The sequence below is a fragment of the Strix aluco genome, chromosome 3, assembly GCF_031877795.1.
Source record: "Strix aluco isolate bStrAlu1 chromosome 3, bStrAlu1.hap1, whole genome shotgun sequence".
NCBI classification, from domain to species: domain Eukaryota; kingdom Metazoa; phylum Chordata; class Aves; order Strigiformes; family Strigidae; genus Strix; species Strix aluco.
Window position 1 is genome coordinate 38,334,022 of NC_133933.1, and position 25,934 is coordinate 38,359,955.

At 36.4% G+C, this 25,934-nt stretch overlaps 1 protein-coding gene across 3 annotated transcripts in view; it reads right to left on the reverse strand.

The window, feature by feature from the left end:
- Nucleotides 1-25,934, reverse strand: part of ZFAND3 (zinc finger AN1-type containing 3) — a 140,888-nt gene that overhangs the window by 90,289 nt on the left and 24,665 nt on the right. For 2 of the 3 annotated variants that reach the window (XM_074818134.1, XM_074818137.1), the window contains exons 2-3: nucleotides 16,828-16,868; nucleotides 14,895-14,921 (exon numbers count right to left, since the gene is read on the reverse strand). In XM_074818134.1, the coding sequence (XP_074674235.1) occupies nucleotides 14,895-14,921; nucleotides 16,828-16,868 (68 nt within the window). Of the gene's footprint in view, nucleotides 1-14,894; nucleotides 14,922-16,827; nucleotides 16,869-18,735; nucleotides 18,789-25,934 lie in introns of all 3 variants that reach the window. The other variant, XM_074818136.1, reaches the window with a different exon arrangement.

The window sequence follows — 25,934 nt, forward strand, 5'->3', positions numbered from 1 at the left end:
GTTGAGTCAGAGCAAAAAAATCTATAGTGAAAACATTTCTAAAACGCCAGCTCCAAACCTGCACCCAGTTTTGAAAAAGGCTCTTTTCAAAGCAAACAAAAAAACCCCAACCATCAGGACTGACAATTTAATTTCAAATAACTTTCCCACCTCTCTGTAGATCACATGAAATTCACATCACCAAATAGCAAACAGTGTCACAAGGCATTTACTGAAAAGGCATTATAATGCTCACTAAAGGCAGAATTCTCTGAAGAGTTACTATCCCTTGCAATACCAGCATGGATGGACATGGGGATCTCCTCTTCTGCAGTCTGCTCTTTCTCACTGTGATTTCAACTGATCCTTACCTCCTGATGCCCTGAATGCTCCAAAAGCACTTTTTCATACCTGAAAGCAAATCTAAAGCAGAGATTGATCTTACATTATAATCTTTCTAGGGGAATTCTACTTCAAGCAAGGTACTGCTTATCAAGCTATTAATTTTAATATTTCAGCAATAAGATTTTTTTCCTTTAAGTTCCAATCTGAAGACAAGAACAAATCCAGTAATAGAATGTCAACGTTAATTTAAGAGAATATGAAAAAATGACTTAATAACACTGCAGGAGGATAACATTCTACAATAGGTCATGGAGGCATAAAATTTTCAAATTCTTTCTTGTACCACTGTATATTCCTGCTAACAGACCAGAGCACAACTGAAAGATTGTTAATACCTTGCTGTACAAACTTATATAGCAGAAAAAAAGCCAACTTTTACAGTCTCAGTTTCCCTAATCAGCAGTAAAACTGGGGGAAAAAGGCAAGAAGCCTCTTTCCCTTGAGCAAAAGACAGAAAATGAGTTGTAGTTAACCACAAAATTCAACTCCATATTAAGCCTCTGTTTAAAAAATGACACTAAATAGTACCATAGAAAGGTTTTAGCAAAGAAAGTTTTAACTAGAGCGCCACAACAGCACAGGCCAAAAAAGCCATGACAGTAGTGTGCTACTAGTTTCATTCAACCACCCTCCAACTGGAAGCTGTGGTACAGTCAAAACTCAGGAAACTTCTCCTTCATTACCACAGTTATGGATGAATTAGTGTTTTGTAAAGGTGCCCATGTCCTTACTAGAGTACAGCCTTTTGCTCTACAAAATATAAAAGGGAAGAAGAGTTTTCTAATACAAGGCAGAAAAAAAAAGTCAACATTTTGGACCCAGTAAATACCATGCCACTGTAACTTCTCCCCACACACAACGCTTAGCCATTCAGAGAAGGGGGAACCAAAGAGGAAGGTTGGGTAGAAATCAGCAAGTATCTCAACACTTGCAGTTAGATGTTTATACAGGTTCTGCAGCTACTCAGCCTCAGACTTGGTGGAGAATGCAGAACACAACACAGGATGTCTTCACCTGCCCAATAATACTATCTCACACTAGTTTATCCTTTCCTTCGTTTTTCACATCCTGAATTCCTTAGAATTTCACTAGGAAAGAAGAAATGGAAGAAATTGGTTCTAACCTGGCAGCTCTTAAAATCTGACAATTCTTTCTAATTTAGTAACGTTATTCTAATCCTGTTTCACAAAAGACTGATTTAAATCAAAATGTTTTATAAATTGGTGATCAGAGTTTAAAGACTGATTCTCAGTCACTGTTCACATTTAAACATACCAACCTGCAATAAAAGATGGGTTTTACATGAAACTTAGCACTTTTTGTTGACTAAAAGAACTAAAGAATATCTTCATGCCTTTACAAACTAATCAAGCTTAGTATCTTTACTGTTTTGTTGGACATTTCTTGTTTGCTAGCTTATTTGTCTATCCATAGTTTAGGAATACATCTGAATGCAAACTGGAATTTAATAGAAATTTACAAATACAAGAATTTAAAATTTATTACTTGGTTAAATATGAAGTTACCTCAAATTCCTTGGATTTTTTTTTTTAAAGTTTAAGACATGCTTTGTATTTAGAGGAACTACTTCTGTTAGTAAAAATGACTGCTTCAGACTGTCATACCCTGCATGACATTCCTTCCCAACACCCCTGTTTACAGATTAAAGCAAAGAGGACAGGAAGCTAATTTTCTTTCTTACTGTTTCATGATTTCATGTTAATCATTAAAATACTTAAAAGAAACCAAAATTAATAAAATATTTTCTCTGTACTTCCAGAAGAGCGTATAACAAGAGGTAGTTTAGTATTTCTGTACAAGTGCTTAGCCAGTGACTCTATAACTTCATGACTCCTCTGCTCCTTTGTAATCTGTAGCAAGTAAAAGCTAGTTGATTCAAAAAAATATGTGGGATTTGGCACATCACAGAGGTCTTTCAATTTCTGAAGCATTATTTTGATAAGGAATGTGACAAGTTAACATAAAATTCTAAAAAGTGAAGTAACTTCATAATGGAAAATATTAAGCATACGATTCGGAGTAAAAACTCACTTTAGATAATTTACATAAAATATAGAGCACATATCTAGAGAGAATGTATATACTTAAAATACATAATGTGTATATGTTTATATAAACACAGACCAACATTTTCACTTATTTCCCCGTTAAATATGCAGACACACAAAAAATATGGTCTGGATTAAAAGAACTTTACTTTAATCCTGACTGTCATGGAACACCATCATAGGGAAGAGAAAACAGTAGAGAACTTCAGTATTTTTCTATGCAATTAAGAATATTTAAAAACCTATGTAAACAAGAGCATTTAATCCGGCATTACTCAAGCATAGTCTAAGACGCAAGACTTCTGCTTGACAACACAGGCCTTGAAACGCCACCCTCACACACATTTATATGGGTAAATATATTCAAAATCTGTTTTGAATTTTGAAATCTCTAGAATGGTTTCAAAGTTTTCTTAACTAAACCCATATAAAATCCATGAAATGGATTCTGATCAATTTTACTAGAGTGAAGAAACAGTTACAAACTGTTCTTGTTCTTCACAGAAATCATCTTCAACTTGAATTTATATAAATTATGTGCCATCACACCAATAAGATTATCTGCTTAACTTTTTTTTTTGTTTTAAAGCAGCTAGACTCTCATTTGAATACCTTGGTAAGCTAACTATAGAACAAGCTGTCATAATATTATACAAGGTTTAGTACACTTTGATTATTTTCTGAAGTCTCCTATAAGGAGATACACTCTCAAGTCCTACTGACATTATCTTGAGAAGTCAAAAGTGAGTGAGCTGTAAGTTTTCTGTCCCTGTAGGTTAAGGCACAATTTAATTTCTCAGGCTCAGGTGTGCGTATGGAAAGAGTCACAACTGACTATTCATTTTTTCTCTACAGGGAGTTACTTATTGCAGCTTGCTGTGTGGAATAAAAAAATGGTTTCAAGTTAAAACCAAAACAATTACTTCTGCTCTCCTGTAAATGGACATTCTGTACTTTGCTACAGTACCTACAGAAAAGGCCCCAATAAAAATTCCTTTCACCAGTTACTAGGGCATGGTCAGCAGAACACAGAGCTGCTCACAATGTCAGATGTTTATGCAGTAGTAACTCACAGTAAATATCTTATAAATCAAGGGCAAAATAGCTTTCATTCTGTCAAAGAGAGCTCAAGTGCGAACAAATACATGAAATCTGACCTTTATGTCAAAAAAGCTCTTTTGGTTACCACCAAGAAAAACAGGTTCTGTTGCAAAAGCTTCCAACACTCTGCATTTCTAAACGTCTTTGATGAATACTGCTATACATATTCCTTCAACTCAGGTACACCAAGACCATTTCAAAGAAAGAAAAAACCAAGATGGACTGAAATGTACTGGAGATCTACTGCTATCCACAACTACCAGATATATTGATTTGGATAATATTGCCAGCCATCTTGATTTTGGCTTCAGAGACACTATTTTTCAGTTCAGTTGTTCATAGATCCAAAAGTCCAATTAAAAAACAAAAAAGTTATTCATATGGGAACCCATCCAGTTACCTCCAACTAGCAGCAGTCATGCATCAGGTATGATTTTCGTGTGCTCATCATCAAAACAAGTGACTGTTATGTCTATCTTAAATTAAACCCTTACAGTTAAAAGTTTCCAGTTACACAATCAATTTAACTCTTTAATAATTACAGACACTAACAGAAACGGTGCAGAATAAAGGCAAATATTTGAGGTATTTCTGAACATTAACTTACCTTTGTCAACTGGGTAGATGTCAACACCCATTATAGGCTTCTGCATTTCTAGGATTATTTGTGTCTATCACAGTTTTCTCTAGATACTAGCGAGTCTCATTGAAGGAAAAAAAAAAAAGAAAAAAAAAGAGCCCATGTTGTCAAAATCTAGCTTTTAAATTGCTGCTCAAAGTTCTTCAGCAGATGGCAGTTCTGCCGAGGACTTGAAGTGATGCACGGACTTTGCTGAGGCACAGAAAATGTCATAGTGAAAGAGTGCACTCATCTACACTGGGATCAGTTTCCTGTTTCTTCACATATTGCAGGGTAGGACATGTCAACAGAGGTGAACAAAAGCTTGTCTATTAAGAGCCATAACACTATACTAAACATCGCTAAAGCACAATGGTCGATAGCACAATATATTTCATTTTCAGCCTAGAAATGAGCCAGTCTGGTATTTACCTCCACAGAAACCATCTAAAGTGTTGGAGGGGTTTTTTCCCTACTCTGAAGCAAAAAAAAGAACAGAAGGCAAAAAGCCAACTATCTTTGGTTAAGAGAGCAAAGCCTGTAACTTACACAATTACCAGTGAAGAAATGCATCTTTTATTGCTGATTTAGCTCACTGCAAACAACTTTCACCTCAAGTAAAGAGAATTTAACTGGAAGCAAGTTCATGCCAAGTCTACTTCGAGCAATCCTTAACCATTTGAGATGCACAAGTTTACTTTTGGTCATTTCTAATGCTTACAACTTCCCAACACACTTACTGGCTGTTCGTAACTTGCTCTCCATTTATATGGGACTTTTCCCACAGAGCTGGGCAGAAACGCTCTAAGCCCAAAATATAAAAGCTCCTGCTGTTTAGGAACCAAGATCAAATAAAACTGCTATCAATTTTGCTGAACTGCTAATGGATATAAACATACATAAATACAAAACAAAGTTCAGAAAGCTCCAAGGTTTCCTCCTTGTACACACTAAGTTCATTAATGTTGTTCAACAGGAAATTTATCTGTTCACTTATTCAAGTAAGAAACAGCTATACTATGGGTAACATTAATAGTTAAAAAAATACAAACCAGAAGATCCCTCCAAATTTGTCCCACGACAAGTCTTAATGCAAATGAGAGAGAAAAATCTTGCATTATGCTCTGAAAACCATTACTAGAGCTACTTTTATAGCATCAGACAGTGGACTCTATAGAAGACTACCACTATACTGCTCATTCAGCTTCAAGCACTTCTGATTACAAGTGAGACAGAGCATTTGGGTCCAACTTCTGACCTGATTGCAGCCCAACAGCTCTGAATCAACACTCCTGACTCATGGTTTCCAAATGCTTTGGCCCAGTTAAGTCACAGTTTCACATAACTGAATTTATTTATACCAGAAGGATAGGAGTGGCGTTACAGGATGGCAAAATCCTACGCTAATCTTGACAATTCAAGCAGTCTGAAATCAGGAAGTGTCTGAACTAATCATTTTCGTACACTTGTGATCTGACCTTTTCATTTAATTTTAAACTACTTTTATAATGCAGGCAAACAATCACAGACCTTCTATTTTAGAGGACCCTTGACTTGCTTATTGGATAGAATGAAAGAAGTTCAAAACACCAAATTGAAATTTTATAGAAAGAAAAGCTTTCTGCTAGCCTCCTGACTTCATTTTAACCCCCAGGAAAATTCTAAAGAGAAATCAGAGAGAACTAAATTCTACCCCGCTGTCTCTGCCACAGAATTCCTATGTAACCTTTGTAAGTTCTTCCTCCTACTCATATTTATTTTCAGGATGTTCAAATAGGTATTCCTGGGTGCCCCCCAACAGGAGCATTCAGTACCCTTGCAGTTCCATAGAGGTAGGGAGATCTATACTTTCGATGTTTAAAGCATCATAAAATTATATGCTTTGGGGAAAGGAGATTTAGAAAGGGCTACAGTCCCAAGGCTTCTCAAAATTGATATCCAGTATCTATGGATGCTTGACATTTGTGCTTTAGATGCTTATCTGTGTATAGTGAACAAGAATATGACCAGTTTAAGTCACAAAAATGTAAAGATGGTAAATTACTTATTTTCCTGAAGCACTAGGAGGCTAATTAATTCTCCAAAGAATTCCTATAAAGAAAATAATTATTCTCCATTCAGGTCAATGTTCAAATGCTGTAGTAAGAAGATGCAGGGCATGACTGTCTTATATTGCTTCCTATTCAGTACAATGAATGAGAGTACAATTCTGTGGAAACATCCCTACAGTGTTGCAATTAAAAATGTGAGGCTTATTTCTTTCTTAATAGTGAGGGATGTTATTCATTAGAAATACTAGTGCCCATGGTGCATGCAGAACCCCCAGTGTCTTCACATCAGGCAGGGTATCTGTTTAAAGGAGACATTTTCAGCAAACAGGGCTTACCTAGGTGATATTTAATAACCTGTGATTTAAACGAGATTAGGCGAGTAAACTTACGCTTTCTTGTACTCTTTGATCCTTTTAATAATTAAAAGACAGTTATAATGCATGGACATGGATTGGATTATTATTAAGGCACCAAAACCTGTCATTTCCTAAATCTTCAGTGCCAGAGATTCAGTCAACAGTCTACGCTTTCCGCAAAGGAAAGGAACAAAATCTTACATGTTCAGTTACTAGAGATGCAGTTATTTCAGATATCTTTTCACAAAAGGTCTTATCCACAGTCTTGCAAGCTTAGAGATCTCCAGCGTAAGATTCCGCTCCCCACCACCCCACTCCCATTACAGAGATTCTATTCGCAATTAAGGTTAAAGCCAGATTCCTGCTGAAAACTATTTTAACCTACTATTATTCTCCCTCACTAGTTATTAGGTGATATTTTTATCTGATCACAAGAAAAAATTTTATCTAAACGGGGACTACCCTCCTCCCCCCCAAAGTTTGGAAATTAGTCCAACAGTTTGAATGTTACCTTCTAAAAATTCCCTCTCATTCAACATAAAATACTAACTTCTGTATCTCTGAGGACATTCGTACTTTTCCCTTTCCATCTAATTAATACTGCATGTAAACTCATTCATAGATAATGTTTTGAAATAAACAAAAAAAAAAAAACCAATAAAAAAAGCAAAGTTATAGTTGTATCAACTAAATCTGCATGAGCAGTTTGCCCTCTGGTGACTAACTTCGTGAGAACATACAAGATTTGTAATAGATATATGAAGACTGGTGTAAATAAAAAAATGATTGAAATGTTTGCAGGCTCCACAAGAAACAGCATTAAAAGGGTTAAAAGAAATGGTATGCATTCATTGCAACAGTGCAATGTAATTTCATTCAAATTAAGAAGCGAAACAAACTGAACTAAAGATAAAAGCATCAAGAAGATGAAAATAACTGCAACGGTGGAATAGCCACATACAGGAAAGAAGAGAACTGAAATTCCAGAATTTTGCCTAAGACTTATGAGTGCTAAGAAAAAATAAAGAAGCAAATGGTCCCTCACAGTATCCATTCTTCAAGGGTATAAAAGGCAAATGCAAAATCAGCTTATCATCATAGTGAGGGGTCAATATCCAGAACTCCTTGTTCTCCATGTCGAACGCAGATGATGTTGACCAGACTACTTGGACATGCATCTCGGGGCTCGTGAGTAAATGGGTGTGAAAGCATAAATATACAGAAACAACAATTATAGATTTTGTGAAATAAAATTGCCTTCCTCCTCCATAAGATCTGACATAATTTGTTACACTAGTTTCCTGCACTATGACTAACACTATGCTAAAGTTGTGGGGTGGGGTGGTGGTGGGTAAATCTGCATAACATACAACCAAAGGATCAAGCTTCTATCCCAGAGTTTGGGCAATTTACTGAGGGCCTCAGGGCCTTCACTGACTTTAAAGACAGCCAATTTGCATTTTAATCTAATACGTGCTAATGGCATGCTTACTTCAAGCTGATTTGGAAGAGATACCCTCAAAATTACCTTTTGTTTCCCAAGACAGGGCTCTAGATTTATCTCAGCTCCTTAGATGACCACTGTTACTGTACTGAACATCATATATTTTATCTTCACAAACATTCCAGTGAAGTAGGGAAATATTATCATCTCTCAGTAACTAATAAGGAACACAAAGAAATACCCATTGACTGTGAAAAGAAAATCAGGCCTCAAGTTCCTAGCCAGCTGTCTAGCTGCTAGATCACATTCCTTTCACATAAAATGGGACAGAAAGTTGAAAAGTCATCAGTTACATTTTGTTCTATTATGCAGATCACATTTGTCTTGTACACCTGCTTACCTAACAGCTTAAAGCACCTTAGCAAACAGCTATACTTCTCTTACACCTAGCTGCTGAGCTAAAGGGTTTTCACAAGGGAAATTTTTCTTGGTCTTGCCTTGCTTGTGTATGCAATGACTGTTGAAATGTTGTCCGAGTCAATTGCCATGACTGTTCTCCTGAATTCCTTCTCAGTGTCCTTAGCTGAAGGTTGTTGGTGGACAGTAATTTCTTCCCTTTTGAAGATGCACAAGCATGCAGAATGTGCAAGTTAGTGTGAAGAGAGAGGAAAGGAAATGTTGGGGCTGGAATGCAAGAAAGAATTACAAAATAGTATTAACTTCTAAAATTGCTGTGGTGTCTTGCTTGAATTCACCAGGAAGTTTAGCTAGTATAAAAACCAGTAGAATGCTGGATAATTTCTGCAAGAAATCACAAATATTTGATGGTCACAGAGTTACCCTTTCCCAGTTACCTCAAAATGGTAAAATAACAATGAGCCCTTCCTCATGGTCACCTAGCACATAACCTTAGTATTCTTATTTAATAAGTGTTGCTTCTGGATTCCTTCCCTTGTAAAACACATTTTGAAACCAGCTCTTTTATCACCTGGCACTCTTCCTGTCCTGCCTCAGCCTCTTGGGTAGCAGTACAAAGGGAAAGAGAAAAGTTAGCTGCTAGTCCTGTACAATTTTCAGGTGGCATTAGCGATTAGAATCCTAGAAAATGTGCTTTCAACTCAACAGCTATCCTTATGCATTCCTAAATACTCCACATGCAATATTGCCTAACACGTCTCCAACAACAAACTAAATTTTATTTGCAAGATGAAGAATGAATCTGCATCATACTTCTCAAAGGAATGAGTCCAATGTTTCTAAAATATGCTCACTAATACTGACCTCTCTTCCCAGAGAGAAAGAGTTAAATACCCTCTTTTATTCCCTGAAGCCTACTGGTCCCACGCAGAGGTGCCATGTTTTATTTAAAACATGCTCTCTCTCAGTAACCACTTGTTCTAATTGGCAAGGCAAGGCTGGGTCCCCAAAGCACATAGCTCATTATATTCAGTTTGGATTACAAAAACACGATGAAACAAACTGCATCGAAATGTACAAATTAACAGCTCAGGAGTGCACGACATGGACATGGAATTAGATTGTAATATGGAACAAACTCCACAGGGAGGCTAAGGAACAAATCGCTAGTGTCTCTATAAACTATAGAAGGTTTCCAAACGAGCAATACACAAAACAGAGCACAGACTTTTCTATAAATCAAGCAAATTGCCAAATGGGAAAAAAGAAAAACATTCCTTCTCCTATATTATGCACGCATTTATAGGAGAATGGAGTTACAAGAAAGTTTAATAAATTAAACCTGTGGGTTGCACATTCTAAATAGGTAACTCTGCTTTCATGCTGGCAATGTGCAAACATCATGGCAATTAAGTCATATTTCTAAACTTTCTTTTTTTACATCATCAGAGAACCTATACACAAGAGACTAAATTACAGCTGGTGTTTCAACGAGTCATTTGGAAAGGTTGAGTTAGAAGGTGAACAAGATATCAACAAAACAGAAAGAAACTGGCTTTACCATAAGGAAGAAAACATACTAGAAGACAGAGCTATGAAAAACTAAAAATAATGCAAGTCTCGGACAAAAAAGGGCTGAGCTCTTTTCTTTGTCTGTAGATCAAACTGTACAATGGGACTGGCAATCCCCTGAGATAAGAAAAAGAAAACACATGGAAAATATTACTGATGTCTTGTCAAGACAGAGGAAAAAAATTAAGACTGTTTGGAGTCTTTTCAGGTAGCCAGTATTGAGAAGTCTTATTTTTGTTTGCGTGCAATTTAAATATTTAACAAATGAGCCCCAGATTACTAGACTGTGAATTCAGCAGGATGCAATCCAGTGAAACTGCCACTAGTGTCCTACAGGGTAGTTTGCTGATAGGAGAGGATTGACTATAAAATGTTACAGTTCTTAATTAAAAGGCATTCAATTTTCTTAGACTGTGTTGGTGAAAAGACACTTTCAAATGTGACTGGAAAAAACCCTACTAACTTGAAGTTAGTAGTAGCCAGAAAGAAGAAAAGAGAAAAAAGAAAAACGTGTCCTACCTCAATGCACAACATTTGAGTGCCAGCTGTGAAAGAAATTCTCTTTTCTTCCACTAACAATTGTACAGAAATAGAAGTACTTCATGGATCTGTCCTCCACCAGTACTTGCCCCTTCCCACTATTTTACATGGGGAAAGATGAAAGAGGGAAAAGGAGAAAATAATTGAGCAAATCAAACCAGCAGCTGAGCCACTGGCCTTATTTGACATCCTATGCTGCACTGCTATGCACACAACACCTTCACAGAGCCAGGTCCCAGGCAGATGAGGGCTGTGGCTTCCGTACAGCATCTTTAACACCCTTCTGCATAACGCATAGCAAAATCATATCAGTATTACCACAAAGCAGCATAGAAGCCCCGTACTCCACAACTTCTATGTAATGATAATAGAGAAAAAAGTGGACCTTCTCATGTAATATTATACTAACTTCACTCAAAATGTGATCCCTATTTAACTCTTAAAACTCCAGAAAGCCTAGAAAGCTTTGGGTATCCTTCGCTCCCATATTTCCAGTTCTCCTGTATATATTGAGTACTAGGAACACGTAGCATAAATATGTTGGATAATTTGGTTGATGGTACTATTTTTGACACAAGTAAAACAATTAGTCCTAAGCTTAGACAATACAACTATACTTGAATAAAGTAATTTTCTATTAATTTGTATTTCCCCTCCAAAACTTTAAGACAGGTTAGGGGAGAAGAAGCCAACTGAAAACATATAAATCCTTTCCCAGTCCTTCCACGAAATATTGCCCTGTTCTAACAACCCAGAGCTATTACTCAAATCTCTACATTTTCTTAAAGCCACAGAATAAAGCATACTAACACAGTAAAAAGAAACTTTAGGGTCTGCAGTGCAAGTCAAGCTTATAAATAAGTGAAGCCCAACTAAAAGTAATTTATCAATTTTTTTTTTTTCTTAATTCCATTTAATGGTGATTGTGTCTCTCAAGCTTAGCATACATCTTTTCCTTACCAGCCTTCCCCTTTTAAAAGTTCTTCGGGCATAGAGTAAAAGTAATTAAATGTATGTCAAACAATATCTATGTTTATATCTGGAATGCTATAGTTCCTTATTAGTAGGTGCTCTAGAAATATCTTTGTTGCCACTATAACCAGCAATACAATTTTTCAAAGAATTATTTAGCTGCTAACCTGACTGTGTAATAAAAGTTGAAGATGAAGCTTGACTACTTTCAAGTGCTAGCCAGCAAGCACTGTTTTTTGTAGCAATCAGTCCATGTACTTCAAAATACAAAGACAGACATGAATACAGCAACAAATTCTAGCCTAATGAAGCAACAAATTGAGGCACCAGTTTCAATTAGGAGCCAACAAAGGGAATACCATACTGAAAAAGAAACATTTTGTGTACAGATAAAGAAAACTAGTACTTGCTGCTGTTTTCAAACTTCCAAAAATGCTTGCTGCTTTTCAAGCAAAGTACTAAAACATGTGGATTCACATCAGAAATTACAAGAATTTGGAAAATGCAAATGTAACAAATTTTTAATCATTCATTTAGGAATGAAAACTTTATGGAGGAGTGAATAAAGCATAATCTATCATTTATCATACAACAGGATACAGCAAAGATAATAAAACTTGAACCAGCAACATGCAAGATGCACCTGTTGAAAAGGTTTCTAGTAAGCAAGCTGAAAGCTTGACGGAGGATCAAGTTAGCAGTTGATTAACAGCAAAATCTATTTAAGCAGGAACGCTGATTTTTGCCAGTTGATGCTTACAGTAGGTGTTATTACTGCCAGACAAGGCAGCATTCTGAATAGCTCCCAGGATTTGCAAAGACTGAGAGAAGAGGAAATTGTGTTATTCAAGTGACTCTGAGTCGCATAAAACCCCCAATTTTGTAAGCTCTGAAAACTGTGGGCGACTTAAGCATGATAAAACAAAGGTCTAGTCAACAAAGCAGAAGGGTTAAGATGCATGAAAACATGAAATAACTCTACAGTCAGACATCTTGAGTGAGTCCAGGAAATAGAAAGTATAGCAAATAAGCTGATACTTCCAGAATCTGATAATATATAGAAGATATTAGTGTCTATATCCCCCCCAATCAGATCTTTCAAATTTAGGAGAAGGAAAGATACTATTGAAATTACAAAATTTCATAATCTGTCACAGAGCTAAGCATATGTATTGAAAATACATATGTGGTTCCAGCAATACCGATTTCAGATGGAGATTAAAAATCTGTAATTTTTACTCATCAGGATACCAGTATGTAAAAAAATGTGTTTAATTTCAAATTAAAAATAAAAATGAACTAAGAGTCAAGGCCCCAAAACTCAGAAAATTCTTGGGTTATATGGTTAAAGTGTTTTCTCAAATTCAGTGATGCTGATCTGGCGCTTCACAGAACACGAACGTAAACATTGCATAGCTGGATTAAGAGAGATGGACACCCACCTCTAGAAGCTTTAGTAACACCTTCAGACAGAAGGGCTATGAAACTGATTCACAAATCCATGAATACTCTAATCATCACTTTAACTTCTGGTTTTCCAAGTGCATCTCTCCACCAAATCAACCAGTGCTGCACTTACCTTCCGCTTCTTACGCTACCGAACAAGCTGAAATCCACTTCCTGCACCCCTCTTTCCAATGCTGATAGCACCATAACACAAATTAAAATTTAGACTCACAATCAAATGGATTAAAGTCTGACTGCATTTTTTGGGGGTGATTTAAGTAGAAAGTCTAGTTTTACCATTGTCTGCATTTAAATACTTGTTCTTACTCTGTAATAGCTTGTTCTATGACTGTTCCCAGAGGTTCCAATTAAAATTGAGTTCTTGAGGTACCAGGTGTTGTTTCTGTGAATATTTGTAGAATTTCTGCCTGAAAGAGCCTACTTTGTAAAAGTGGCTTTTCAAAAGTATTCAAACAATGTCCCTACCTGAAGTTAATATTAAAACTACCATAAACCTAATGGAAGCAAAGATAGATCAATAAAAGAGTACTTTTGAAAAATTTCAGTCATCACTCCTGTATTTTAATCATTCAGACTACACAGTTTACAGTATTGAAAGAAGAGAGGTTGCAGTAATAACAAAAGATGTGGTGTCACTAAGGGAGATACTCTGGCTGTAATTTGCATTTTTTCACTTACCAGCCTATATTCTGTTTAAAAAAACCCCACACACTTTATTGCATTTGTATTCAGGATGTGCAAGAAGTCTGAAGCAACTATGCCTTAACCATCTGAAGAGCAAATTTATTTGAAGCAATTTAATATGTAGGATTACACTTGTACTGCATCTGGAGACTTTGAGGCATTGATAGCATGTGGTCAGCACTGAATTGGAGACAGAATGTTGTAAAGTACTTTGCAGAAGTACAATTAACTTGAAATTATTTCAGAGAGGCTCTTGAACATTTCAGAGTCTCCTGCTTCTACAGAGCTTAAAGAAAACAAGTCAGGTATTCCTTCTTGGAACAGGCAGATGGGGTGAAGAGGAGGCAAAGAGGGATGAAGAGGATAGCTAACTTCAAGCTCCTCTCCAGTATTTATCAACCTTTATGTGCAAGCCAAGAACTAGTCTGCGACAAATGAACAGCAGATTTGCGGTTGTACAGAAGAGCTTAGTGAATCTTCTAGATGTAAGTCTTGATGTAGTCATTGGGCTCTTCTAGGCAATGGGTTGCACATATCTGGGCAGTATCTGGCTCACTCTTGCCATAGAAAGTTGAACAATTTAATGTCTATAATAACCTGTGAAAAGTATTCTTGTGTTTAAATATAAGAAAATGTGAAAGATAGCCAAAACAAGGAATTCCAGTCTCCCTGCTACACAATCTGGTTGCTTCTGCTGTTTGTTTCATCTTTGCACAAATGGGAGTGAAAATTCAGTGAACCTATCTTGATGATAAATTTAGAAATCACAAGCATTTGGTCGAACAAGATGGCAAACTGACAGCCCCTGACCATTGTCCTTTGCTCCAATTTCTGTGTTAATTAACATCACCGACATCAAACTATGACCATTTTTCCGAGGGGATGGGGAAGAGAGGAAGGACAGAAGCAAAGAAGAACTCATGATCATGTATTTACAAATTTGTAGATAGTTCAGAAAGTCTGAAAAAACCAGTAAAGATAGGAAGGTTCCATGTAATAACTTGTATCACAATGTAAACCAAACATTTTCATCTCTTGCTGACTTGCTGCTCTTTTCCCCTGTTCTATATAAAAAAGGTAATGCTTACACAAAGGTAAGGGGCTTTACTGCTGTGTGTGTCTGAAATTAATTTTTTTAAAAATAGGAAAAGTGGATTCTATCCCTTCCCTCTAAAAAAAAAAAACCCAACCACCCAGTCATTTAACAAAGATACTAACCTTTTTCGTTGTGTGGATTTCGTTTTTCTAAAATAAAAGAGAAAGGAAATGACAGTCAAGAGAAATAATAATTCCCAGTTTTTCCTCACATACAAATCTGCTTAAATACATTTGAATAACTTGCCATATTAAAAGAAAAACAAGAGGAACATTTTTCACATCATATCTCTGGAGCACCTGGAATAGTGGGGGGAAAAAAAAAAAATCTTTCAACAGTTTACTTGCCTAAAATCTTGCTATCTGTGGTAGTTAAATTTACAGAAACAAGAGTATACACCTTTCTATTTCGATACTGTGTCTCAAATCCCATGAAAAATATGCAAAAAATATTTCAGTAGCATCACCAAAAAAAAACCCACCAAACAAAACTGACTTATGTTGGAATGATGATCTTGAGAGGTTTTGAGTTACTACTCAAACAGAACTGGTTATTTCAATGCTACTTGTTCAAGGAACCATAGTTAAGATCTAAAAAGACAGAGTAAATTTTCATTTTTCCACAATACTTGGTGTTGTTCCAACTAGCAGTAGCTTTTTAAGTTACTCAAACCCTTCAAAAGTCTTATTTCATTAAAATAAGCAGGCTGTAAGGACAGTCTTGAAAATTTTTAAAAAGTAAGTTTCCCTTCCCTCCAAAATCACAAAAATATTTAGATATCATCTTGTATTTTTACAACAGAAAAATTAACTTGATCAGAGGTAATGGCATTTTAGGAGAATTACAGAATAGAAGCCAAGAATTTTTCTTCTTGTTAAAAACAAACAAACAAACCAACAACAACAACAACCACCAACCAAACAGTAAAACCAAAATAAAAAGATGCTTTGCTTAATGCCTGGCCTGCTAGCTGTGAAGTTATGGGTACTCTGTTAAACACAGAATATGAGGGATGGGCCATTTTGGTATCTCAGAGTCAGAAAATCCACATTTCTAAGGTACACAAAAGTCATTTACAGTGCTAATATGAACATAACAGTTGTACTGAGTCAAATCAAAGACCTAATAGCTTGTTTCTGACTGTGGGCAGTAGGGAAAGAGTACAAAAAAGGACCTGTACTTTCTTCAATATACCCTTTCCAGTAATCCATGGCTTTGGAAAGCAGCCAGAGAAATACATGCATCATTTTGCTGAACAGCCTTTGACAATCTTTAATGTTTAATGAAGTGATCCTGAACCCAAGATCTGAAATTCACAAGTCAAATTTTTTTTTGTAAAAAACCTCAAAAAAAGCTTTAAAGTTTTTTAAAAAATTATGAACTTTTTAATATTGCATCTGTTCCCCCAAGAGAAATTAAAAGTCGTGAACTATGACAGCACTTGAATTACAATTAAAAATAAGTTTACAAAACTAAATAATACCAAAAACAAAAAAATTCAGAAAGGCAAAGCTAGAAGATGCTAACAGGAAACAGTCAATAGCAATTCCTAACATTTTACACAGTAGCAATGACCTTGCAATAAGAAAGTAATATGTAGCAATTAGAATTAGGCCACTGATGAGCTACTGATGATTTAATGTTCCAGGGCTGCAAGTTAAAAAGAAATGGAACAAGAGGTGTTCTATACAACTTTTTTTTTTTATCCACACCATATTTCAGAGGTTATTACAAAATAAATTCTACAAAATTCCAAATTATAATTCAGACTTATGCATTTTGAAAGCCACATCATCCGTATAGGAGCTGTGCTGACAGCGGAGCTCTGTAGTTCAAGGGTGTTCCAGAATTCCATAAACTTCAAGAACAAGATTTGATTGGTACATTTACACAAGAGGTTCTTGATTAGCAAATAAATGAAGCATCAAAGTGAGGAAAATCTGATTACATATACACACTGGAGGAAGAGAAACCCCATGCACAAATCCTAAAGGAGATGCCAACAATGTGGTTTGAATAATCTGACAAAAACACAAAACCTTTTACTGCACTTACCAGCAAAGCATTTGGAACAGAGATTCATAGTCTTGCTGGACCTGGGGCAAAAATAAAAAAAAAAAAATAGAGCTAAAAAATTCATTATCATTCTAATCAATACAGGGAAGTTTTGGGGGGAATGAAGCAAAGGTACAGAGAGGGTAAGAACTTAAATGGCTAGGAATCAAAGATAAGTGGCTAGAAGTGGCTGAACTAGGAACACAGACAGGGGGAAGAGACTTCACATGGCAATCTCTTTCCAATTTAAAGAGTTTCCAAAACATGACTTCCACACATTTACCTCGTATATGAAAATAAGCTTACTTTACCATTCAAGGTATGTTACATGCTCATCATTTGGATCTTTCTATTGCAATATGATAATAATGATAGACAGGAAGAGCCAATACATTCCACTTGAATATTAGACTCCCCTTGGCAACAGCTCTGCAGTCCTGACAAATCCTGAACACAGTTCAGCAATAGAGAGATTACAGTATTGCACTTATAAGGACACAGACAGATGCGCTCTTGGAAATCTAGCTGGAATGGCTTAAGAAGTTATTACCTCAAGCTGTTCATTACTACCCTCAGCTGCATCCAGCAGTAATTTAAAATAATCTGGCTGACTTTGCACTGATATGGACTAGGATAGTTCATATGATCCATTAGTGTGGCTCAACTTTGAGGGCAGCAACCTTCAGCTGAGAGAAAAACAGCTGGAGAACAACAGCAATATCTCAAGCCTCCCAGATGTCTCCAAAGTGTTTGTGCAATTATGCATGCCACAAGTGTTCACCCTCATAAAGAAAGTCAGTAGGCCCACAAAAAAAAAGGCTATAGACCTCTCTAGGGGTACCATGAAACTACCCAAAGCAATATACTATGGGAGAACAAGTTTCTCCCAGTTTACGAAGAGTTCTCTTCTAACATCACAACATCTCCTTTACAAAGTGATCTGAAGAATATTCTCAAAAGCTCTTTAAATGTTGATATGTCCTTAGGTAAGGGCAGCCCAGTCTCTGTGCACACTGCCCAGTATAAGATTTGTTCAGCGTTCCTGAATCAGCTCTGTCATTATGTATAAGCATTAACACCATCCTGAGCAGGTCTGAAAGTACGTATTGACAGGCAAAGTTGCACCAAAACCGTCCATGCCCGCAAAATCTTTTTGCCTCCTCAGGGCAGCCTATAGTGGAAACATATAATTTAGCCATATTAATTGCATCTTTATCTTTAGAAGTATGCATACACAAAACCAATTGAAACTACCAAAACATTTGTTTTCTATTTCCAGTCAAACATGGATGGAATTTTGAGATGAGATCTGCATCTTACAACATACAAATTATAAAAATCGAAACAGCTTATTATCTGGAGATGAAAAGGATGACAATTTTTTCAAAGCAATTATATCACAAATGAACACACCTATCAGAATTATAGAATTTCCCCCCTGCCACACCCCGAGTTTGCAAATGGATATTTTGAACGACTTTCCAGTAACAACATAAATCCAGACTTGGTCAATCATATCCTAGTATTAGTCACATCAAAACATTACAGATGCTTTTCAATTCATGCACATTTGAAAGCTGGTTTACATCAGGCTTAAGAACTCTAGAACACAGTTCACTGCAGATATGAGACATAAGCATTTGCCAGCTATAGCAAGAGCCACAGACACATGAAAGCTAGTTTTAAATGCAAACAGTATGTGCACAGGCGAAAAGTTAATTCCCAGGAAAAGAAAAGCAGAACAGCATTTGTAGCCATACAAATACATCATCAAATTGGTATATACCCAAAGATTCAATATCTATGTTGACAGTCTGCACAGATTATCTACCTTCAAAAGAACTGCAATTAAAAACAGCATGGTGAGTCAACACCTACAGCATTAGTGTGCTGCAGTTCAGTACTCACTGCTTATGGGTTAGACCTTCTGGAGCAGCTCAATATGCCAGGCAGGAGCTTCTCTGCAAAGCCATTAAACCCCAGGGGCAGCAAAGAAAAAGAAAGGCAGAGTTCAGATGGTTCATATTGATGACATTGGAATGGGCAATGACAAATGTTTTCAGTGGTATAATCAACTATCTCAGCTGTTAAATATCAATCCAAAGCCTCATATAACATTTACTTATCAGCACACCAACAATGGAGAGCACACACACACAACATACAGTTATCTCAAAAAATCTGCTATTTACTCATAACACAAAACCCCACAGATTTTCTGAAAGGACAGTACTATTGGACAAGTGACCTTGTGAGCTAAATAACTTCAGTTCACTGTTACAGTTTCAAGGATCACTTTCTCTCTGATCCTTTTATATGCTTTTTTCAAGGCATCCAAGTCAGTCTGAGGCTATGTAAGATGAGAATCTAAACTTTGAGTTTTTTCTGTCTTGGTTTCTTTTACACAGTCACTTATATCACTGCAGATCCATCAAAATTACACTGGAACTAAGAAAAAAGCATTTTTTACTAGAGACAGAGTATAAGTCATCAACAACCAGATCCTTTTTGAAAGTGCAGTATTTAATTAGAGCAAAAGTTTTACAAAGAAAATGCATTAAACCGTTTACATACATCAAACTTACTAGGTATTATCTGAGAGTCATATCAATGTCTGTCAAGTAAAATATATGTTTGACAGCTCTGTTACACTGCAAATCCCTCCTCTCATTGTTAGGATTTCCTCTTTACAGCAGGCAACGGCTCTGTCACCAGACTTAAGATTGAGCAAACCTGCATATTGCTGTTTCTCTGTGAAGTAAATCTTGTTAACCACATTGCTGGTTTACATTATTTCCCAGTAACTCCAGCGTTCACTAGAAGCTCATACTGCCAAGCAGGAACACCAAAATATAAAATATCTTTGCTCCTGAAAGCCTTTTCAAATATATAATTCATCTGTAATATCTGTTATTTCTAGAGGTAACTATTTGAAACACTCAAAGCTCTAAAATATCAAACAGTCCTGGTCATGATATAGCCCTCTATTTCTACTTCATAGAAAGAGATGGTCACAGCAGCCAGCTCTACTTAGAGCAAATGACTTCTAGGGAAAGCAACCATTTCAGTTTTCCAGGAACACAGAGTAAAATCATGAGTGTAAAGGTGAATAAGGCACAGCGAAGCTAGAATTCAAAGTCAGCCCTAGCAATAAGAACTGCACGGTTTAGACCGGAAGTCTACTCCAACACGTCTACACCCTTCTGTCATGGCTAGGTTGGGGATATTCTACATGCTTCTGAATCAGATATCAAATCACCACAGTTTTTAACCGCACATATTAAGGTAATTCCCAGATTTCCCCGTAAAAGTCAGCTTCGTGCTTAACAGCACCTAATCCAGAATTACTACAGTATACATTTTATATGTACAATATCCCTAGAAAGCCACTTTTATACTGATAATTTATAATCTCCGCTTGTACATAATTTAAGATGGTATTCAGAAAGACATTCATATTTATGGATAAATCAAGTCAAATAGAATGGTATTATCTCTGAGGCAGAATATAAAGTTAAACCCTATTTGAAGGTACTTCCATCTGTCAAAAACAAATCATTTAACTAAAGGGTGACATGAAATTATTATGTAGATTGGAAACCACAAGGTGAAGCAAGCTTGGAAGGTCAAGTGGCAGAGCCTGTTAGAGGCAGAGGATACTTCAAGCCAGCTGTAAAACCCCAGAGGCTACAGAATGATTGCATGCAACAGTTCCACAGGGCTCAGCCTGAAACAAGTGTAGGTATTAAGAGTGCTTCCACTTACGAAAGAAGAAAACACTCCCTTAACAACAAAGCTGTGAAGACAGTAGCAATGACATAGGGACTTTGAAAAAGGAAGAAATTTACAGAAGTGGGAAATCATGGGAGTGATAACATATTTACACCTTAAGCAATAGAATCATAGAAAGGTTTGGGTTGGAAGGGACCTTAAATGTCATAAATAAATCACATGTAAGGATAAAGATGAAAACCACATTTGAGGCTATTCAAGACCCCATCCCTTGCACTGCCGTGCCTACAAATCTCTGTAGCAAAAGGAACTATTTGAGCCTTCAGACAGATGCACATGCAGACAACCATAAAGTTTCTAACTTCAGTGAGATCAACATCTGCAGTTAAAGGTGCATAATGCAAAGTGAGAGTCAGCAAGAGGCATAAAATATCAAAAATAACATACTTCATATCCTATGTATCGATATGTAACTAATTAATAAAACTGAAAAGATTGCTTCTCTGACTCCATTTTCATATTGTACTTCCAGTACATTCTTATGGTGTGACCTTATCTACTCCACTAAAAGCACTGAAACTCAAATATATGCCCTATACTACTAATTATTCCTATTCTTTCTTGCCATTTGGCAGTACACCACTGCAAGGTACCATTCAAATCAATGCGCATTCTGCTCTGTCTTCACTGGAAGCTTGTTTTTCTTTCTCCCTCTCCCAGTAAGTGATTTTATCAATTCAAAACCACATCTAAAGAATTAAGTTGACATTCTAGCCATAAATCTCAAAGGCAAGACTGTCAGATGTACAGTAGTTGATCAGAATAGCCAGAATCTAAAGAAGACAATCTCAATCTGAAGGTTCAAGAACAAATTACATGTGGAAATTCTGTGTATTCAAAGAGAGTTAAGTAGTAGTATACAGAAATATGTCTCATCTCAGGATACTCAGTCTCCTTAATGAAAACAATTTTCTGCCAAGAAACTTAAGACAGGTACACCTACTAAATACTGCAGGTTTTGTGACAAATCCTACATTCTCCAGCAGATTTTCAGGCACTTCCTAGCTTCCCTATCCCACCATTAAGAGGAAAGAAAAAAAGCAAACCAGAAACACTAAAAACTAGGTTAACTCCATAAAAGCGCCACAGGGCAATACAAAATGCTCAGTGTCATCTGTATTAGGATGTCTCCTGCACGTTTTAAGGTAATAGAGAACTAGCATTATTAATGTAAATGCTCACCAATAGCAAGAATCCTGCAGCTGCACCAGAGTAAAAGTAAAGGTTCTACTGTAGGTGTATATTCTCAATGCTTGAAAAACAACACCTGAATAATATTCTTGAAAATAATTTTTGTTTATTTGTCTTTTGAGGATGGAAGAATAAGGAATCTGAAGAAAAAAATGCTTTCATATAGCATGCATGCATGAGATATTTATTTTTAAATATATTTAAGCCACATACGCTAATTAAGTATGACTACAAAATCCCAGATTCTGTGTTTTTATTGGGAACATGGTTTTCCAGCATATCTAGCAATGATTCCTTATGATTCAAAAGTTCCTATGGCTTGATAGTAGGAACACGTACCTGCTTCAGTAGTACTATAATTGCATTCGTGACTAAACACATCATGTTAAAACACTTCTTGATCCCCTTCCAGTGTAGCAATTAGAGTAGGATCACTGTGCCACTACAGTACAAATGTATCTTAGCCCCTGAATGATAACTGTCCAATATTGTCAGGGGCCATATGTTTGAGAAACCTTAATGTAATATGAAACATGTCATTAACTAGTTAAAACTACAAAGAAGCCTCCTCCCTATACATTCAGTACATACTGTTTCATGTATTTGGCAACTTAGGATAACTATGCATATGTTAAATCAATGCATTTATACTACTGTAGTTAATGGTCTGTCACCATTTCCATTACAAAGCAATTTTCAAAGGTTTATAACTCTGCTGAAGAATTCACTCTAAGCTGAATCCTGGCATGTGGCAAAAGCAAAACCATAGCCCACATATGTTTACTTTCATCTAACCAGACTAGAAGGATTATTTATCATTGAAAGAAAAATGATCCAATTATCTATTTCTCTTACACTTTTCATCACTCGCTTAGCGCATATAACACTTCACCTTGTACATGAAGGAGGTTAATTAGACTGTATTAATAAGACCCTCAATTGTCCTTTGAAAGTTCTGTGTATCCTGTACACTAGATTCTGAAGAAGCCATTTTACTTTTCTAAATCAGAAGTCACCTCATTGATTTCATACATGCTGCATATTTGATATTTACAGTTCCTCCTCCAAGGTTTGTTGGACAGTTTAAACAATTATTTATATTTTTAGACTGAGGCAGCTCAGTTATTTTTCAAGAATGATGTATGCCAAATTCTTCTCAAATAAAAGAGCAGAAGCAGATCATGTCAAATGCAGGTGGACCTGTAGAGAACTTGGCAACCAGAAACATTCACATACACTCAGAAACAGATTAAGTGAACTAAAACCTCAAATGAAATATCCCACGAATGCAGTCAATGTCCTCTACTTCATCAGCTATTCTATGTCCATACACTCAATGATAAGAATTCTAGTTCAATTAGAAAAGTGTTATCAGTAAGTTTTTGTTATTAGCAGTTGTAGTACTACAGGGTTTTTTTGCTTAGAAAATATGAGTATTCTGGTTTTGGACTCCTCATTTTCACCACAAGCAATTTAAGCGTTGCCTGTCATTTCAAGATTTTTGGTAAGCTGCTGAAAATGATGCTTCAGTTAGTGAGTCACATGTTCATAAGGACCTCATCATCCTGACCTCAATTTGAAATGAAATGGAGGGTAAACTTTATGCACAGCACACTGTATTAGTGCAATGCCCTTCTGAAAGCTTTCCACACTCAAAAGACATGCTGATGCATCCCAATGAAGTAGCTGTATCCTGATTTATTATTTTTATCAATGGTTATACCAAAGCATCCTTTTAAAACTCTATGGCTGAAGCACCTTTTATGTTTTAAATATACAAAGACACTGAAGTGCTTTGTGGACAATAAGGCCAGAGAAGAGCACAAATGCACAAGAATAAGAGGAGAAAATGAGGAAAATACACAGCAACAAAGTACTTCCTTACTCTTACAAAATATATCATGGGCTCTGACACAAAAGCATTCATAGAGTTTCAATTTAAAGCCTTCTCCAACAACCCATACAATAAACTGCGAAGAACTCAATGCATCTAAACCAGGTAAGACAGATTGTAAGAATTTAGATCAGACTCAATTGGGTTTCTAGCTGAGATTACAAAGTTGCTGCCCTCCAGCCAAAGCTAAATGCTTCATATTTCCATGAATACAAGTCTCTGCAATTTCTTAAAAAAAAAAAATCTCAGCAGCAAAATTCTGTACCAAACATTCCTCTGCAAGTCTTCAAAATCTTCTTCAGATAGATGTGTAACCTACTATTTAAAGGACAGTAAAAACTTAAAATAATAATTAACAGAGTCCAAGAGGTCTTTAGTAATGTAGAAAAAAATTTGAAAGTTCTGATCTACCAACTTTCCACCAATTCCTCAAGGATATTTTTACATGCATTGCACATAATAACTAACATTGCCCTATGACAACACAACCATCATCTTCAGATTAGCAATATGGAATCACATCAACTTTATCTTTTTCTTCAGATCAGACACTCCAATGCTCCACTGATAAGCGGCACTTGGTCATTTTCGGTTCTCGGGTGGGAAATTGTAGCCATGTCTCATGATACTATTCTAGAGAATAAGAGTACTTCAGCTCTTCCTTCAGGAATTTGAAACAAATCACATCAAGGATATACCTACACTAGGAACAATCTGGCAGCAGTTAACTATTTAAACAAAACATTCCTAAAAGCAGATCCACCTATACTGGCAGAAAACAATTCTGCCCTGCTGGTACAATAAAAGAAAAATAAGAGAGAGAAAGATAAATAGAAAAAAAAAGTAACTTTTCGAAGTGAAATAAAACACTGGTAACTCATCATAAGCAGTGCAAAAACCACTGAGGTCCTTTCTGGAAGACTCTGTCCGTTGTATCTCAGCCACCCATAACTATCTTGCTGGTAGCACAAGCAGGTTTAAATGCTTATCTTAGTCACACAGGAATTTTGGTCAGCTTCCTAATAGTTCTTGGGTAGAAGTTGTACCAGATTTTGCGATCTCTTGGGTAATGAGCAGAGACTCCCAGGCTTGAAAAATACCCCAGAATAAAGAAAGAGAGCGCCACTCACTTGCTATACTGCAGAAACGTTATTAAAATAATATTTGCACTAAGACATTATACAAAGTCTTGGCCCAGAAGAACACTTTGGATATTTAAACTTGAGAAGAGATCTCCTCTCATATGTAACTTCTGGGTTTTCTACCACAAAGCCAGGGTTCAGCATAATTCCAAGGAACATTTCTAATCAGCATAAAATCTCTTATGAACAATTCCTTCAGAATCACAGAATCATTCAGGTTGGAAAAGACCCTTGGGATCATCGAGTCCAACCATCAGCCCTACTCTACAAAGTTCTCCCCTACCCCATATCCCCCAACATCTCATCTAAATGACCCTTAAACACATCCAGGGATGGTGACTCCACCACCTCCCTGGGCAGCCTATTCCACTGTCTGACCACTCTTTCTGTGAAAAATTTTTTCCTAATGTCCAGTCTGAACCTCCCCTGTTGCAGTTTAAAGCTGTTCCCCCTTGTTCTGTCACTAATTACCTGTGAGAAGAGACCAGAACCAACCTCTCTACAATGTCCTTTCAGGTAGTTGTAGAGAGTGATGTGGTCTCCCCTTTGCCTTCTCCTCCTCAAACTAAACAGTCCCAGCTCCTTCAATCGCTCAAGATGTTTCTGTGTTAAACATTCAACTTCTGAAGTGTCTGAAAAAAACCTAAATAAATCAGGTAAAACTTACAACAAAGAATTCAAGGAACAACCCAGTACAAACATAAATATTTGGCAACACCACATAAAAGAGCAAACAAGTCTTCAAAAAAAACTCCAACACTATAAACAAGAGTTTGGCTGATAATGACAGACTTATACAAAGCAAGATATTAATCTGAACACAGAAGGTGGGATTTTTTTTTCCCCATAAATGTGCACCCAGGCACAAACACAAGAAATACAAAAACAGCCATACACTAAAGCATCCTTAGTTCAGTGAAAGATGACATATGGTAAGTTGTTAAGTACAGCTTCATTGATAGTTTATATATAAGCAGCATCTTCTTTTCAGAGAAGTGTTGGGAGTAAAGTTGCCTTCTCAGGAACTTCTCAGACACAGTGGATGCTGGCCATGGAAACTGCCTTCAGCCCTGAGACCCTTCACTTGT